Source organism: Peromyscus eremicus, chromosome 1, assembly GCF_949786415.1.
Source record: "Peromyscus eremicus chromosome 1, PerEre_H2_v1, whole genome shotgun sequence".
Classification (NCBI taxonomy): Eukaryota; Metazoa; Chordata; class Mammalia; order Rodentia; family Cricetidae; genus Peromyscus; species Peromyscus eremicus.
In genome coordinates, this window is record NC_081416.1 from 183,834,927 (window position 1) to 183,854,063 (window position 19,137).

At 39.0% G+C, this 19,137-nt stretch overlaps 2 protein-coding genes across 2 annotated transcripts in view; both read left to right on the top strand.

Annotated features, from left to right (window-relative positions):
- Nucleotides 1-1,531: 1,531 nt before the first annotated feature.
- Nucleotides 1,532-17,310, top strand: LOC131903303 (vomeronasal type-2 receptor 116-like). The gene is made up of 5 exons (XM_059253814.1): nucleotides 1,532-1,664; nucleotides 4,681-4,927; nucleotides 11,774-11,855; nucleotides 14,277-15,080; nucleotides 17,290-17,310. The coding sequence occupies exons 1-5, from the start codon at nucleotides 1,532-1,534 to the stop codon at nucleotides 17,308-17,310; spliced, it is 1,287 nt and encodes a 428-aa protein (XP_059109797.1).
- Nucleotides 17,311-17,605: 295 nt separating this feature from the next.
- LOC131893939 (vomeronasal type-2 receptor 116-like) overlaps nucleotides 17,606-19,137 on the top strand; it is a 64,235-nt gene continuing 62,703 nt past the window's right edge. The window contains exon 1 of the mRNA XM_059244086.1: nucleotides 17,606-17,726. Within this exon, the coding sequence (XP_059100069.1) occupies nucleotides 17,666-17,726 (61 nt within the window). The 5' untranslated portion in view covers nucleotides 17,606-17,665. The remainder of the gene's footprint in view (nucleotides 17,727-19,137) is intronic.

The window sequence follows — 19,137 nt, forward strand, 5'->3', positions numbered from 1 at the left end:
TGGCTGCAAATGGCCTTCCTGCATGGTAGGTCTTTCCCAGTCTGTATGAGTTGAAGGAATATGCACCAATTTAGCAAAAGGTGATGGACTGTGAGGAAGTGAAAAGATAAAGGCTGACTGGATGTTTTGAGTAACACAGAGAAATGAGTACACAGTCAGTGGGAGTAGTTACATCAGGGCATTTGACACAGGGCACCATAATTCATAGAGAGGTTCCAGGTATTGACTGCAAATTGGTTGTTCTGGTTGACATTTGGTGTCGGGCTATAAAATGAGGTCCTAAATTTGCCATAAATTAGTATGTAGCTCATTATGCAGTGGTCTGTTACATTATAATCTTCACGAAAAGTTACATCGAATGTGAATAATTTGAACTTCTTCAGAATAAAAACATATAAGAATAGAACGCATAACAAATTGGAGAAATTTCTCAAGGGCTTCAGAAACAAAACACTATATTGACAGAAATTTGTTGTATTGAATGTCAAATTTACAGAATGTTTAAGAATATTTACATGCATAACTCTTGAATCTGTTCATCAGCATATGTAATTGACAGTGGAAATAAATTTTTTTGGAATAATCTAGTGGTCAAATTAATAAATATGTGAATGATCCAAGTGGAAGCACTCCCAAATTAGCATTTCATCAGCAAATGAAATCAATAACACAAAAGTAATAGTGAATGTAAGAGGAGGACTGAACCTGCAAGCTACATCCAAACATGAATAAGAGGATGGATACAGAATTCATTTAGCCTGATATGATTACTTAAAGAAATAATAGCCTATGGGATCAAATACCAAATTATGACTTCATATGTGAGTATTCAGATAGTGAAGAACAATCATGCTTCAAAACTCTTTAATTTAAGAAATATGGGAGCTAGATTTTAAGGTTTATTCTTCTAGCATATGTTGTGTCCCTAATGTGATGAAGTGAGTTCCTTTCTGGTCTTAATAGTATTATGTAGCACTTGGGGACAAAGATGATGCCTAAGATTGATGTACTAGAAGCTAAGATAGAGAGGATTTCCATAGCCACCATGATCTTTCCCTTGGTGCTGTGGTAGACAGGGAGGAAGCTGACCCAGACACTACAGAACACCAGCATGCTGAAAGCCAGGAACTTGGGTTCATTGAATGTGTCAGGCAGATTCCTGGACAAAAAAATCCATAAGGTAGCTGCCTATAGCCAGTGTTCCCAGGTATCCCAGGAAGCAGTAGAAAGTAATAGCTGAGCCTTTGTTGCAAATGATGATGATGTGCCCATGTTCTGAATGAACATCTTTGTCAATAAATGGAGGAGAGGTTGCCAGCCAAATTCCACATAGAACAACTTGCATTAGGGTACAGATGGGAATGATCAAATTAGGGGCTCTTGCTATCAGCAGCCACCTTCTTATTTTCCCTGGAGTAGTGATCTTGAAGGCTATACATACAGTGAAAGTTTTGGCCAGGACAGTGGAAAGAGCCACAGTGAACAGAAGTCCAAATATGTTCTGCTCTAGGATACAGGTGACTGTGCTAGGATGGCCATTGTAAAGCAAGGGACAGAGAATACAGAGGATGAGAGTGATGAGCAGGATATAACTGAGATGCAGGTTATTGGCCTTGACAATGGGAGTGTCTCGGTGTTTCAGAAACACCCCAAGAACAACAGCTGTGAGTAAGGAGAAACCCAAGGATGTGACACTGAATATCTTCCCCAAGGGATCATTATAGGCCAGAAATGTCACAGTCTTATGTTGACAGTGGCTCTTCCCATTATTTGCATAATGTGTTTCTGGACACTTCACACACTGATCCACATCTGGCAGAAATGCAGGTGATTATGAATGCATACTCAGCTTTCCCCTTTTATTCTAAGTCAGTTCCCTGCTCCAGAACATTGCAATGATATCTTAACCACCTTGCTTTGTTTCACATACAAGTACAGAAGTTTTAAACTCAATTTGCCTTCTACTTCATGCTGACAGAAATTAAGCAGCATCAATGCTTTCTCTGTTGTTACTCATATGGTATCCTCACCTTGAGGGACACTGTTGTATCTGTTTTACAAGTCACTAGAGCACTGGCATATATCACATGAGCCTAATTTCACTCTGACATTGTCTCTTCATGAATACATCTCCATTCTTAAGAGGGCATGAGAGTTCAGTGCAATAGATGGAATGTCCTTTGAAATCATATATGATGTTCTCATATTCTAAATGCATCTACATTCATAATATTCATGGTGTTCTCTAAGTTTCTTCATTCTATGAAGGAACCTGAATGAGTTAAAATTCTTAAATTCTTGCAGCCTTGAACCACTTCATCAGTGACACTGTTTTAATAACTCTGTATAGTAGTATCTATGTATTGCATAGATAAAGAACTATTCATGTATTCTTATGTCTTTATGGACAAGTGTTTCATCACTCTGGGCTTTTGGTCAGAAGTGAGGATACAATCTTAACAGTTTGCATTGCTTCAGGGGATCTTTGCATTAGGACGATTAGGAGCACCTTTTCATTCTGAAATGCTCACTCAGAAACAAATCCCTTGATGCCTCAGCTTGGCTGTAACTGAAAAGCTTGGCTTTTTTTGCTTTTCTCAGGTAAAGTTTCCTGCCCTTTTAAGCTCTCTGTAGCTCTTTACCCACACTCTCCCGAGTGTTTTTCTCAAGGGAATTTGATCCACTGCCTTTTACTAGCTTGAGACAGAGCTTAGAAGAGAGGTTTTTAGGAACTCCATCCCTGCCTCCTGAATTGCAGGGAGGATTTTTAAAGCTTGAAAGACAGAACTTGGAAAGGTTTTGTTGTCTTAAGAAGTTTGTTGTTTTCCCTTAGAGCTAATCACAGGTGGTCCCCACACTAGTATCTTCAGGTGATACTAATATGTCCTTCTGAGAGAGTTCTGAAAGGCTTTAGTTTTTAAGTTTAAGAGAGCTTTTGAGAAAGATTAAAGCTTTTTAGAGAGATTTCCCCTCAAATTTTCCAAGAAAAGCTTTTTAGTTTAAGAGAAAGATTTTTTTTCCCCAAGAGAGAAAGACCAACTTTTCCCAAAACTTCTGAACTTTAAATTTTTGGCTTTTTACACCCCCATTTTGACTCAGGGAGAACACACTTTCTCCTGCTGCTTGGACTTAGCATTTCAGCTGTCCCACGATCAAAAGCTTCCACAAGAAACTTTTTCTTCCCCATAAGCTCAAAGAAGAGGTTTTTTTTTTACTACCCATAAAGGCCAAAGATAGATTTTTACCCAGTTTGCATTCATAGCCCCCAAAGTTAGAACATTGAAGAGTTTTTCTGCCTAGTTGCCTTACTTATCTTAAATTTTTTTCTACACAATCTTACACTTCTAAGTTTTCCTACACTATATTACTGCTCTATATCTTATACTCATTTTCCACAGATAGAAATTGAGAAAGGGATAGAAGATAGAAAAGTTTGACAGAAGAGAATTGCGTTGCAGCATGGGACATCCTTCTAGTCCTCTTTCCTTTTCTCTTGAGGATAAACCCCCTGGCCCTCAATACTATCTGTATTTTCCATAACACTTGCATGCCTTTCCACTGGCAGGGCTTAATCAGCACTTTCACCAAAAACTCTGTAATAAAACTATTATTTTCCTTTATCTTTAGTCCCTATTTCTTTGTCTTAGTCCCACCTTTTCTTTTTTCCCTTTTTTTCTTTAGTCCCCTCTTTTTTTTCTTTAGTTCCTGTTCATGGCACCATTCTGTTGCGAGTTTACCCACCAACTCCACAGTTCCCCAGAGATTTCTTGAGTGTGAGCAGCTGGAAATATTAGATAGAAGGATTTATTGCGGAGAATATTGTGGAGATAAACAGATAGAAAATAAAGGATAGCCTCAAGAGGGCCTGGAACCTTTTCCAACAGGCCCTGACTGCCCCAGGGTATTTTTATAGACACCAAAGGGTGGAACAAAAGACCTCCTTCCCCAGCACAGCCAAGTGCAGACCATTTCAGACACCTGCACTCAGGCCCATGGTCCTAATTATCCTCTATGTGGACCTGCTGGGTAAAGCCATGAGGAACCTGAAAACGGGCTTCCACAGTATTTATTGCTTGTATATGTTGTATATAGTTATTGTACTTTTGTATATAGTTTTTCTTATATTAGTTAAAACTTTTTTCCTTTTTTATTTTTATTAAAATAGAAAAGCGGAAATATGGTGATATTTTACTTGTGCTGAAATGTATTATTATTTGTATGTTAATAAATAAAGTTGCCTGGGGGTCAGAGTTAATAGCAAGCCTTCCACATGAACTCTGATTGTCATGGGTCATTTCAATTCTTTACCTTCACATCTAACCATCCATCTTTTGATACATTCTGCTGAGATCATTTCTAAAGGTGTTCAAACAAATAACTCATTGACACTCTCCTGGCACCAATCTGCCCACCATTGCTTTCTCCCCTGGGCCTCAATATCCAGGGATATGAGCTGATGTCATAGGACCTGAAGCTGAGATATCCTCAGATTATTTTCCAACCCATGTTTTGTAACTATGCTGTGGACATCAGCTGCAGACCCCTAGGTCAGAGAATGCTGGACATTTCTCCAGGGTCGTGGAGACACCTGGAGAGCAAGGCATCTCTCCAGTAGGCAGCAGACATAAAAGCAGATGTGTATACATGGTTATCTATTTGATAAACTGCTGTGCACCACAGACCACACTACCGGCTTAGAGATTTGGAAGCAGGACCTGATGCTCACTCTGCATTTCTTCTTCTGGATTGGGAATATCCCCCTCCTCATGTCCAACCTCATTCACCCCAAGTGCTTTTGGAGAATGAAGCAGAATGAAGACAAGCATGGAGAGGTGGTGACAGGTTGTGTCTTTTACCTTATTGCAGAGCAGAGCAGTGAAGTGAAGGTGGACTTGAAAGAGAATTTCAGGTTTGCCCTGGATGTGCTGTAAGTGTGTTTGCATTTTTCATATAAATGTCATGACATATAATGCGTGATAGGTGTGTGAATGGGTAGAGATGCTGGGAGCTTCCGTCCTTTCTCCCAATCTTATCTCCAAGGTCTGATGCAAAATACGTTTTGATTTTTAATAATCACTGTTTCCCACTATCAAACTGTGAGACTTTTAAATTTTTCCAATTAGCCTCCATTTACAAGGCTGAGAGCCAAGTGAAAACAGCATTCTTTACTTTGTTCTACCATAGGCAGCCTTCCTTTTCACAGGTGCCATTGTGAGGTAGACAGTGGTGTCCTAAGACAAGACACTCCAGACTACCACAATGAGTTCAGTAGTCACAAGGTGCATTCAAGTGTCTTTCAGAGTCTGCTAATGTCACATGTATCAGTGTGTGACTCCTAGTGTGGAGGCAGGGTCTGTAATATTTTTGCCACTCCTTATTGGGGAGAGTATCCATATAGCCATTTAGTTAAGCTTTCAGATACTCTGCATGTGATCACTCCACACTTCTGAAGCTTTGATGAGAAGGATGTATGAGATCTGTCTACTGTGAGGTACTTGGGTGGGTCCTTTGTCCTCCCCTCTCTTGAACACATGTACAGTTACAGGCTTTTAGAGATTACAAAGGCCATGTCTATGTCTTCAAAATAAAAAAGTAATGTCTGCATTTCAAATGTTGTGTTTTCAAACTGAAAGAGCTAGGATATCACTTATGGTGGTGACTCCTTACTCCCCTTGTCACTTGTTGGAGTGGCAGGAGCTGCCTGTGGAGAACTGGAATGGAGAGCCTACACACTGGGTCACCTCTGCTACTGTAAATGATGTGTGTGTCTGATGTTTTAAATCTAAATATTTTATTCTCTGATAACTACATTTACCTATATTGCTCTTTTTCTTGTTTCTTTTTTTGTTAAGGAATTTTTTTTTATTAATTTTACATTCCATCCACATATCACCCTCTCTTCCCTCCTCTCTCCCCTCCAGCTTTCTCCCCTCCCCAAACCACTATTCATTCACTCCTCCAATAAGGTGTCCTCCATGGGGATTCAGCAGAGCCTGGTACATTCATTAGAGGCAGGACCAAGGATCTCTTCCTGCTTCAAGGCTGTGAATGGTGTTCCATTATAGATAGTGTGCTCAAAAAAGCCACATCCTGAGCCGGTGATGGATCCTAATCCTACTGCCAGGAGGCCGCTTAATCAGATCAAGTTACACAACTGTCTGCCTTATGCAGAGAGCCTAGTCCAGTCTCATGGAGGTTCCACAGTTGTTGGTCAAAGCTCATGAGGTCCCACTAGTTTGGTTTGGTTTTTTCTATCATGATCTTGATGCCCTTTGCTCATAGAATCCCTCTTCTCTCTCTTCGACTGATATCCTGGAGTTTGCTCTGGTACTTGGAAGTGGATCTTTGAAAATGCTTTCATTAGTTACTGGATGAATGCTCTATGATGACAGATAGGGTATTCACCAGTGTGATCACTGGGGTAAGCCAGTTCAGGCACCCTCTCCACTATTTCTAGTAGTCTGTGCTGCGGTATTCTTCTGGAATCCTGGGAACTTCCCTAGTACTCAGTTTCTGGCTATCCCCATGATGTCTCCCTTTATCATGGTATCTCTTTCATTGCTCTCCCACTCCTTCCCAATTCCAGTTCAACCATCTGTGCCCTTATGATCTCTCAATTAATTTTTAAAGAAATTATTTTCAAAATATTGAGTATTCCTATATATATGTTTGGAAGATTTCCCCATCTACTAATGATATATTCAGTTTCTTCATTATTTTGAAGTTTTCATTATTGATGTCCTTCAAGTTTTTATTAAGTTTATTTTACCATATTTCTGAGGCAATAGTGAACTCAGTTTCTTTAATTTCTTTCTCAGCAAATGTGTTCTTTGTATATAAGAAAGCAACTGAGTTTTGTGGTAATTTTGTATTCTGTCATTTTGATGTAAATAAGTTTCTGTGGAGTTTTTAGGATCTCAAATATGGAAGCCTGTTGTTGGTTTCTATTGTGTTCATTGATATGAAAAGAGGTTGAATTTTTGTCCCAAGTATTTTTTGCATCTAGCCAGATGACACTGTGATTCATTTCTTAAACTGTTTATGCAATATGTTACATTTATAGATTTCCTTATCCTGATCCATTGTTGCATCTCTGGAAAGAAGCCTAAGATCATTGTGAATTATTTAATTTAAGGTGTTCTTTAATTGGTTTTAAATGTAATATATTAAGAACTACAAATAGCTGGTCATGATGGAGAATGTCTGTAATCCCAGCACCCTGGAGCCATATATAAGCAGTCTCTGGTGAGTTCAAGACCGACCTTGTCTATATAGTGAATTCCAGGATAGTTAGGGAGACATAACTCACCATGTCTCAAAAAGATATGAGTGTTTTATTAAATGATCATATAAATTTTGTTTTATATAAATCTTGTTTGGATATCAGAGTGACATGGCTTTCATATCTATATTTCAATAGTACTTCATCCATTTCTGTTGAATGGACTAATTTAATAGCTTAATAGCTTTGGTTTTAGTTATTGGAAGATTTATTTGCATCTAGTAGTGACTACTACTAGTCTGGTGGGTATTTAGTTTGAAGATGGTTTTTATTACTGTTTCAATCTCAGTCCTTACAGTAGATTTGCTTAAGTTATTTGCCACATCCTAACAGATACCCAAAGAAAATACAACAAGCACATCATTCAACCATCCCTAGGATGTGAAAGGAAATAATACAAACAAAGATATTATCGAAACTCAGTATGTCCCCCACAACAAAACCACAAAAGGTATCATTAAAACAGAATAAAAGAAAAGGAAATTATAGCCAAATATTACTGATGTACTTAAACCAAATATTCTCCAGAAAATAGATGCAATCCAAATTCAAGTATGTATCAGCAAGATTCACTGTGGACTAGGTGGCTTCATTCCAGGGTTGGAAAGATGGTTTAACACCAAAACTCAGTGAATGTCACATATAGCTTTAATGGACAAGGCAGACATGACATGATCATCTCAACAGATGCAGAACAGGCATCTGACAATCTACAGTATCCCTAAAACATTAGGGATAGAAGGGTAATGTCTCAATGGGATGAATTCTACACAGGACAAACCCATGTCCAGCATTACATCAAATGGAGGATAACTGAGAACCTTCCCTTAAAAACACCGAAGGAGGGAAGATGCTCATTCATATATCACAAAAGTAAGTCTTTCTCATATTCTGCTAAAACAGTAAGACCAGAAAAAAGAATGGAATGAATCAAGAAAAGAAGTCAAACTTTTTCACCAGCAGATGGTATGAACTTGTATAATGGGGTGGTCAACACTCCCCAAGTGTGTCTTAGATGTAATGAATACCATCAGAAAAATAGGACAATACAAAATCAAGATACAAAATATCATTTTTGTGTACAAGGAATGATGATACTGAGAAAGAAGTCAAGAAAGTAACTACTGTTACAATAACTTCCCACAATAAAATATCTGAGAAAAATGCAACCAAGGAACTCAAGGTTCTTCATGGTGAAGATTTTGTAACAGTGATGAAAGAAAGAGGAGACAATGGAAGATGAAACTATCTGACATGTTGATGGGTTGGCACAATCAATGTGTACATAACCCTTGGTTACATTATCAAACTAATCTAAGATTCTATGCAATCTCCATCGAAATTCCATTGAAAAGTAACTAAAAAACACAGGCAAAAACAATCCAAAATTTCCCATAAAAAACAGACTTCAGAGAGACCAAGCAAAGGTGAAGAAAGGAAACAATGCTGGAGGTGTCACAATGTGTGTGTCCAAGTTATAACCTAGGGCAATAGTAACAGAGGACCACAGTGCTAACTTCATATTATATAAATATTTCAAGAAAGCAAAATGGAAAACTCGTAATTCAATTCCACAGGTATTGTCACCTGGGCTTTGGCAAAGGTTTCAGCAATAATCGGTGTAGAAGATTCAGTCTCCTCAACAAATATTGGTAGGAAACTGGACATTAAGGATTAGTGTCTCAAATGCATAAGAACATCAAGCAAATAATAGCCAAATTAAAAATGGGGTAAAGAATTAATCAGTGGGATCTCAGAAGATTAAACACTAATGTCTGAACAATACTTAAAGAAATCATTCTTAGCCGTCACAGAAATACAAATAAATACTCCTTTGAAAATTTCTCTTATGTCAGTCAGAATGGCCAAGATCAATAATACAAATGACAGCCTATGCTGGTGAGGATTCCAGGAGTGGGGAACACCTATTGATTGCTTGTGGGGGTAAAAACATGTGCAGCCACTATGGACACCAGTGTGACAATTCCTCATGAGATTGTGAATCTATCTCCTTCAAGATCCAGTGATATTATTCTTGGGCACATACTCAAAGTATTCTGCATCTTGCTACACAGACACTTGTTTATAGTTTTCATTCTTGTTTTATTTATAATTATTGGAAATTGTAAGCATCCTAGAACCTCATCAATTGAGGAACGGATAATGAAATCATAGAACAATTGAACTATGAGAGTGTTTTTTATTTGTAATAATCTTTTTAAAAAAGGATTTCCTGAACAATGCTAGAGGCCCACAGTCAGACACTCTTCTGTGTTTGGAGAATCCTGCTGGAGAGAGAGAGCAAGGGGCATAGGAGCCAGAGTGATCAAGGACATCACAAGAAAACCCACAGAAACATCTAACCTGGGATCATAGGAGCTCACAGAGACTGAACCAACAATAGGGAGCCTGCATGGTAGTGACCTAGGTGTTCTGCACGTGTGTGACAGTTGTGTAGCTTTGTTTTCTTGTGGGACTCCTAACAGTGGGAGCAGGGCCTATCTCTGACACTTTTGCTGGCATTGGGACCCTACTATTTATCCTGGGCTGCCTTAACAAGGGGAGGTGCTTAGTCTTCCTGATACTTGATATGGCATATTTTGTTGATAATCATTGGAGGCCTGACCCTTTCTGAATAGAAAAGTAGGAAGAGTGGATGAGGGCTGGGAAGAAGTGAGGTGGGGGAAAGCCTCGGATGAGAGGAAGGAGGGGAAACTGTGGTCAGGATACAAAACAATAAATAAAATTTATTTAAGGAATTCCTGAAATCCATGAGTAAATATTGGAAGTAGTGAAAATCATCTTGAGGAATGTACCTAACACCCCAATAGAAAGACAAATACATGTTTTCTTTTACATGTGACTATTAGCTTCTAAAACTTTGATAAGCATGCTACTATCTGAATAACCACAGAAGTTAAATATGTATTAAGGGTCATGAGATGGAGAGGATCTAGCATGAAGAGGGAAATGGAACACACTGTTATGGAGAGACACAGGGCAAACTAGAAATAAAAGATTAAGTAGGGAGGGAAAGGCAGAGAGTGATAATTGTGGGTGTGTTTAGAAGGACAACTCACACTCAAGGCCAGTAGAAAACTATCTGGAAACCTGCTACTTGGAAGGTTCTTAAAGTATGTACATGTGTAAAGGAAGTCTGAATGGAATCACCAAATAAAGGGGGGAACAGTGCCCCATCTAGTCATTTTCTGCACCAAATATTTATCTAATGCCAGGAACAGGTTACATATCTTGTTGAGTCATTAGCCAAATGGGATCCATTGAAACTACCAAACATCATTGGCTGTTCCCAAGGCTATGGGTTACTCTACACAAGTTTCTGTAAAGGCTTTATTGCAGAAGACACCACTTATTATTTCATTGAACATAGAGAAGTCAAGCTAGTGCTCTCTAAAGCCTTCACCACCACTGACTTGCATTCATGGTACTGGAAGGTATTCTGCATTGTACCAGAGGAGAATTGTGACCACCAATCCAGTTACAGACTTTGTGATCTACAGTGATGACCTACCTGCATGATACATAAGTGCAATAATGGCATAAATACTAGGGGTTTAACCAACCAATGTCTGACTGGATTTAAAGTCTACTCCATGAAATGGAACTCGACCTGGCATGGATAAAGATTCCCAGAACCTCAGAGTATACATGTCAAAGACATCGGGGAAAATATAGTACTATTATTCTGTTTGAGGAACACAGCAATAAATTGAATTCTAATGATATTCTGCTATACTCATAGATCAGTGCATCACTCAGTCTCATCAGAGAAGATGCTTCTTGTAGTAGATGGGAACTAACCCAGAAATCCACAACTGAACATAGTGCAGAGAGTGAAGAACTTTGAACTACATTGTCTTCAGTGAGTTGTCTCATCAATTCCTTCAACTCAAGTCTCAGAGATCTATGCAGAAGAGGAGACAGACAAAATTATGAGTCAAAGGTGATGGATATCTCTAAGGAAGTAGTGTCTTCCAGACACTGTTACATATATAAGCTCACCTAGACTATGTGAGCATGCCGCCCAAGACCTGTTTAGTTTCAAGTGGTACAAGTTCATATGGTGTCTCATAATTGTGAAGAGCAAGTGCACACCAATTCTCACCCATAAAAAAGAAGCTATGTGAAACTGATACTTGCTTTGAAAGGGAAAATCTGTTTTCTCCAGTGTAGTCTCACTGAGCATATTATTAGACACAGTTCAGGACCAGTCCCATGCACAGAAGTAGTTGGATAACACAAAATGGGGAGAACATTTTTTTGTAGACATTTTTGTCTTAATTTGTTTCCCTTTTTCTTCTTTGTGTATTTGTTTATTTTTCATTTTTTATATTTATTATATATTTATTTATTTATTTTCTTGATTTTACATTCCACCCAAAGGTTCCTCTCCTTACCCTCTTCCTATGTCCCTCCTCCTTTATCTTTCAACCTCATCACATCGAATCCTCCTTCACTGTTATTCTTTAGATACAGGCAGGAATCCCATGGATATCAGTGTGTCCAGGTACATCAAGCTGCAATGAGAACAGCCAACGATTCTTCTACCAAGGTTTCATCAGGCAGTCCAGCAGGAGAAATGGGTTCCAAAAGCAGGCAACAGAGTCAGAGACATCTCCGTGCTCTCACTGCTAGGAGTCCTACTTGAAGACCAATTTACATAATTGTAACATATAGGCATGGAGTCTTGGTCAGTCCTATGTAGGTTCCCTAGTTGTCCTTTCAGTCTCTGTGAGCCCTTCTGAGCCCAGGTTAGTTGATTCTGTGGGTTTTCATGTGGTGTTCTTGACACCACTAGGTCCTACAATCCTTGCTTTCCCTCTTCTGCAGTATTCCCCATGCTCTGCTCAATGTTTGGCTGTTGCAATTTGTCCCACATACAAGATATGTTGGGGTAATGTGGTGCAGAAATTGTGAGTGTGGCCAACAGATGACTGGTACAGCTGGAGACCCATTCCATGAGAGGAAATAACCCTTGAGGTTCAGGACTCAGAATCAGGATATCCCAGAGACCTAGGATAGAACCAAACATGAATGGAGAAAAATCAATGGAATGATTCCTAGTGATATTCCTTTATACTCATAAACTGATGTCTATACCAATTGTCAATAGACACTTCCCACATCAACTTATGGAAAGAGATATATATGTGGTTTTTGATGTCATTTTAATTTTCATTTTTATGTTTTTTTTTCTATTTTTATTTCTTTACAGAGCTGAGAACCAAACCCAGGACCTTGTACTTTCTAGGCAAGTGCTCTACCATTAAAGCTAAATCCCTAACCCCCTTGTGGTGTTCTCTTTGCATTTTCCTCCACTTTTTGGTTTTGTTTTTAAAGAAAAATAGAGGAAAAAGAATATAAAGGTAGGTATGTAGGTAGTTGAAGAGGACCCAGAAGAAACTGGGAGAAGAGTAAAACATTATCAAAATACACTCTAGGGAAAATTCAGTTTAATAGTAGGCAATCCCTCCCATATATAAAATGGAGAAGAGACAGCCGGCTCAAGAAATGCTAGTGGAAAACCTGCCAACCACAGGTTGGAAAGAAGTGTCTCCCAACCATTGTCATGTTCCAATACAAGTCCACATGGATCAAACACTTTAGTGTAAGTCCAGAAAACATGACTCTGATGGAGAAAACATGTAAATATATAGAATAACTCAGGAAATAAGACCACATTTTAAGAAGTGTGATTGCATAAACCTAATGTTGTTTGCATTCAAATATGTTATGAGAGTGTTAAGAGGCAGCCTACACACAGAAGGAAAAACATCTACTGGCTATACAAGACTGAAGAATATCTAGAATATAGAAAGTATAAATACACTGGGGCTGTAGACACGAGTCATCAGTTAAGAGCACTTGCTGTTCGGTCAAAGGTTCTGAGTTCAGTTTCAACCACCCATTTGGCAGGCACCTCAAAACCACTTAAAATTCCAGCTCTGCAGGATCCAGCCTCCTCTTATGGCCCCCAAGAAAACTGTATTCTCAAGCTTCCTACAGATACACACACATATCATTTATCAAATGTGCCTTCAGTACTCAAATTGCCAAGATTAAATTCTCTGTCAAAGTGGACAGGAACACATTTCTCTTTTTTGTGACATCCACTCTCATCATCTTTTTAGGTTTTTGACAACCTCCCAAGCATCTCCTGTTTTTCCAACCTTATAAGAGGGTGGAATTTGTCAAGCTATATCTGAAAATAACATCAAATGAGTGATATTCCTTGTATTAACTACAAAGCACTCATCTACAGAGCCTTATCCATACTAAACCCTGTGGCCTTATTTTCAGAATACCAACTGCAAACCACCATTTTGCTCTGCCTCTGGCTTTTGCTGTGGACGAAATCAACAGGAATCTATATCTTCTACCAAATGTGTCTTTCATATTTGACTTCTTAACTGACAATTATCATGATAAACAAGCATTTCAAAATTTTATATACTTTGCTGCAAAAAGGCATAGACTTCCCCTTAACTACATCTGTAAAGATAAGACCAAATGTTGGGTAACGCTTACAAGACCAATGTTAGCACCAACCATTAACCTGGCACATTATTTCCAGGTCTGCAAATATCCACAGGTGAGGTTGTTTGGGTGGGAAAGTATAGAATCTTTCTCATCATTTGGCTTAGCTTGATGCTGAGGAGAGTATAAGGAGGAGATTGGCTTCACATTTATGCAAATCAAGTTCAAGTGTAATTAATCAGCCACTCAATGGGACATTCCCAATTCATTGTTTGATATGTAGATGAGAAGAATAATTAGCAGTCAAGGGGATATTCCTTGAACAAACTGTAGAAAGTGATTTTTTTCATGTTTCTAACAGTGTAGTGTAACTGTAGTAATGGGGAAATTTGCCCTTCCTGTCATTTCAAATTGATGCTTCACACACCTCAGGGCTCTTATTTAGATTTCTGACAATTGTCTACCTCATACTGCTTCTGTGTTTTATGTCCTTTAGCTCACCTATGGACCTTTCAATCCTATCCTGAGTGATCATGGACAGTTTTCCAATCTGTATCAGATGGCACCCAAGGACACAGCTCTGGTCCTGGCCATGGTCTCTTTGATGCTTCACTTCAACTGGAACTGGGTTGGGCTGGCCATCTCAGATGATGACCAGGGTCTTCAATTTCTCTCAGATCTGAGAAGAGAAAGTGAAGTCCAAAGAGTCTGCTTAGCCTTTGTGATTGTGATCCCAGTCAACATGGAGTTATACATGTCAAGAGCTGAAGTGTATAACAAGCAAATTGAGACATCATCCACAAATGTTGTTATCATTTATGGTGACACAGACAGTACTCTAGCTGTGTGCTTCAGAATCTGGGTATCACAGGGTATACAGAGAATATGGGTCACCACCTCACAGTGGGATGTCACTACAAGTAAGGGAGACTTCACAGTTGACTCATTCCAATGGACTCTTGCTTTTGCACACCACCATGCTGAGATTTCTGGTTTTAAAAATTTTGTTCAGACACTGAACCTTTCCAAATACACAGACATATCCCTGGCAGGACTGGAGTGGATGTACTTTAGCTGTGAAGCCTCCACATCTAACTGTAAGACACTGGAGAACTGCTCATTGAATGTCTCACTGGAATGGTTAACGCTACAGAGTTTTGACATGGCCTTCAGTGATGATGCTTATGATATATACAATGCTGTGTATGCTATGGCCCATGCCCTCCATGAAATGCTTCTTCAACAAGGAGAAAACCAGCCAATGAACACTGTGAGATCATTAGATTCTGACTGCTCACAGGTACTGTATCTTCCAATGGATGGTACTTTGTGTCATCAAAGCTATGTTCTTTAAGAGTCTCTGACTTGCTGAAACCAATATTTGTCATATAAGTGGTGTTCACTATAAGGGATGGTTTACATAAATGTACTCACCTGATTGTGATACCACTGTAAGTTCTGTGGTCTTTATCCCTCTTGATTCTCTGAGAGCAATATCACAGGAAATAGTCTTGTGATTCAGTTCAACACCTACTTGTGTGCCTGTGTGTGTGAGTATATTTGTGTCTGATTGTCTTTATGTCTTTGTTTTTGTTTCTGTGTACGTGTTTGTGTCTTAATGGGTGTCTAAATGCATTTCTGTGCCTTTGTATGTGTTTGTGTTGATGTGTTACTTTGTATGTATAAATATCTCTCTCCTGTGTTTGTGAGTAACTGTGTATATGAGCATATATTTGTTGTGTGTACATATGTCTATAGCTAGAGTTTTCCTGCCTGGCCCACAGTTAGGACAAATCTCTATCACCTGCCAGTCCCGGAGCTGCTCAGACCCAACCAAGTAAACACAGAGACTTATATTGCTTACAAACTGTATGGCCATACCAGGCTTCTTGCTAACTGTTCTTATATCTTAAACTAAACCATTTCTATAAATCTATACCTTGCCACATGGCTCGTGGCTTACTGGCATCTTCACACGCTGCTTGTCATGGTGGCGGCTGGCAGTGTCTCTCTGACTCAGTCTTCCACTTCCCAGAATTCTCTTCTCTGCTTGTCCCACCTATCCTTCCTGCCTGGCTACTGGCCAATCAGTGTTTTATTTACTAACCAATCAGAGCCACACTTTTAACATACAGAACATCCCACAGCACTTCCCCTTTTCTTTTTTTCAAAAAGGAAGATTTTAACCTTAACCTAGTAAAATTACATATAATTTGGGAATTTGGGCATAGCTTCTCTTACTACTTCCTGCTGGAGGGGGATGCTGTATCTTATGGGGACATAAAGAAAATTTTAGGATCAAGGAATAGTCCATGAGGCTGTATTGTCTGAGACAGTTGCCTTGAAATGGTTCTGGATGTTGGATCATCTGGGCCATGGTGTCATCAGAGACCTTTCAGGGGGTCTTGGCTGGTCAAACCTGATGTATCTTAATCTGGAACAAATCCATAGCCTCTTGCTTTCTGTGGAAACAAAAGCAGAGCCTCCTTTACAAAGCAACACTTCCTTACATCCAAATTTTGAAGTCAAGGTATCTTTAAAATATACATATTGGTTTAACTCAACATCTTTTACGATCAAATGTTTTTCTGCAGTTAAAAATCCCAAAGACAACACAATCCCGATTCTCTGTGCAATATTCATCTTTACGTGGCTTATTTTCTATATTAATTTTACTGTCTCTTTAAAGACTTTATTTTTTAAAACTATGTATTTGCTTATATAACTGTATATATCACCTTTTTTGTAAGGTTTGAAATACATCAAAACTTACAAAAACACAAAATGACAATAATCATCAAATAGCTTTCATTAATAATTGAATTTGAAGAATCTCACTCTCTAGTCAAAAGATACAGACAAGGAACTTTTAAAAAACATACAAACAATCCTGTGTTGCTCAGAAGGTAAACACTGCACTCATAAAACAGAATAGAGTCTCTGCAGTAAAGGAAAAAGACCATTCCAGGTACAGTGAATCAGAAAGTAGAAAATTGTACTCTAATCAATGAACATGGATGGAGAAATTCTCACGTAAATACTGGCAAACAGGTCTTAACAGCACATCAGAAAGATCAATCCCTATGCACAAGATGACTTTATTACAGGGATGTAAGGCTGGTTCAACATATGCAAATCAATCAAGTATAATATGTCACATAAATATATGCTAGAAAAAAATTGTAGGCTCATTGAAAAAGATAGAGAAAAGGTCGTGAACAATGTCCAGCATCCCTTCAGAGAAAGCAAACAAAGAAACATAAAAAAAAATCCCTTGAAAAATAAAAAGGACATTTCTTGACAAAATAACTTTGTATAAGATAAAACATAGACAACATTGTACTATATGGAGAGAAACTAAAAGCATTTACACTAAATTTAGAAAAGGAATCAAGTGTGGGGATGCTTCCCAGAATTAATGGGCAACTAAAAAAAATAGGTCATGAATATGGCCAGAAGCCAATTAGATAGAGACAATTTCTCAATGACGTTTCTCTTTTTTCTTGTAGCTCTGCTTTGTGTCAAGTTGAAAAAGCTAAGCTACACAATGGGTGGGTAGGGTGTTCAGTTCAGGCATTCCAGTGGTGACACGACGTAAACTGCTAGATCTTCCTGAACTTTTAGTAGTTCAGATGCACCTCAACACTTCATCAATTTATTCTCATATATTCATGTGTGGTCTTGTATAAAGTACTGAAAGAAATGTGTTCACTCAGTTCATGTATAGAAAGAAAACTTCTTAACTACTCAACATGATGAGATGCTATAACTATTGAAGGAGTAGTCAAACTCCTGGCCCAGCATCTGTCTGCTTTTCCTCAGATGCCCTCTGCTGTGTGCAGTGTTGATTGTCCCCTTGGATTCAGAAAAATCCATCAAGAAGGAATGGCAGCCTGCTGTTTTGATTGCACCCCCTGCCCAGCAAATGAGATTTCCAATGAGACAGGTAAGTGTTGACTGCAGGGAGAAATCGTTCAGATTGACTTTCTTCTGCTATCCACCCTGCACTTTCGAAGGGGCCTGGAAGGGTGCTGCACTGTTGTGTGGTATTCACCAGAGAAGACTGCTCAGACATAGGTTTAAGCCAAATAAAGTCATCATTGGCTGGATGTCAACTACAGTTGATGTGCACAACCCCAGTGTAGCACTGAGCCTTTCTCAGGGTGAGATTTGAAGCAAAAGAATCATGTTCTGGGTTGACATACTTCAGTTACCAAGAAAAGTGAGCCAAAAGCAGTTCCACAGAAACTAAAAAGCAAAGTTAGTACATTTTGAGACTTTCCCAGAACTTAAAGGACTGTGATGGATTAGGCCTTTACTTCAGTTTGGCAGGTGGTGCTGCTAGGTGGTGAGTTTTATAGTCTGTGTGGTACTTCTATCATGGAATCAATTGAGCTAGGGAGGGTCTGGGGACCTACTAAGTCCTATGGCTCTTTTGTAGCACAAATAATATCTATTCCTTTCCTAATTTTTTTTACAAGTATGTGATCAATAACAATGTCCTTATAAATAACAACCTGTGCCTTCACATATACTCTTGACTCACTGTAAAATCATTGCTGGTAGTATATTTTTAATTTTAGGTTAATTTTATTTTTATACTTTTTAAATTTTATTTTATAATTTAATTTAATTTTACATATCATCCATGGATATGTTCACTTGTTCTCCCCCGTCCTGCGCCCCCTATTTTCTCCCAACCCACCCTCCATTCCCATCTCTTCCAGCGCAAAGACTCCCTTGGGGATTGAGTTCAACCTGGTAGATTCAGTCCAGGCAGGTCCAGTCCCCTCCTCCCAGGCTGAGCAATGTGTCCCTGTATAAGCCCCAGGTTCCAAACAGCCAGCACATGCACTGAGGACTATTGGTGGAATTATTAAGGCCACTCCACGTAGTTAAAAGGAGATTTATTTAATGGTGTAACTTACAAATTAAGGCATAGGTAGGTCGCGGGGTCTGGAGAAGGTGTATCGCAGTCCAGCAGTGTTCTCTGGAGTTCTGCTTGGCCCACCTCCACCGTCCAGGGTCCCAGAACAGAGAGAGCACTCGCCGATCCAGATCTCAGGTCCCCAGGCGCCTCCCTTGGCCCTGACTTGTAGGCGTGACAGTTGCCAAAGTCTCAATGGGGGTTGGAACTTCCAGAACAAAGCTGGAATGGCTACCCACTACATCTCCCCCTTTTTGTCTAAATAAGAAAGTTCTAACCTAATACAAGACTATATACAAAGGAATGGTTATCAAATATTGTCCAGGAATAATGAGGGATAATGACCTAGATAAGATGGAACTACAACCAATGCAAACAATATCAAGCAAGAAACACATATTAAAATCCAGAGAAGTATAGAGCATAGGTA

What these genes read in the sequence shown, in the direction of transcription:
- LOC131903303 (XM_059253814.1), top strand. Translation starts at nt 1,532, where the DNA reads ATGGCCATTGTAAAGCAAGGGACAGAGAATACAGAGGATGAGAGTGAT. An exon ending in ACACCCCAAGAACAACAGCT is followed by an intron (nt 1,665 to 4,680) that starts GTGAGTAAGGAG and finishes TGTGCACCACAG; the next exon opens with ACCACACTACCGGCTTAGAG. An exon ending in AGGTTTGCCCTGGATGTGCT is followed by an intron (nt 4,928 to 11,773) that starts GTAAGTGTGTTT and finishes GTTATTCTTTAG; the next exon opens with ATACAGGCAGGAATCCCATG.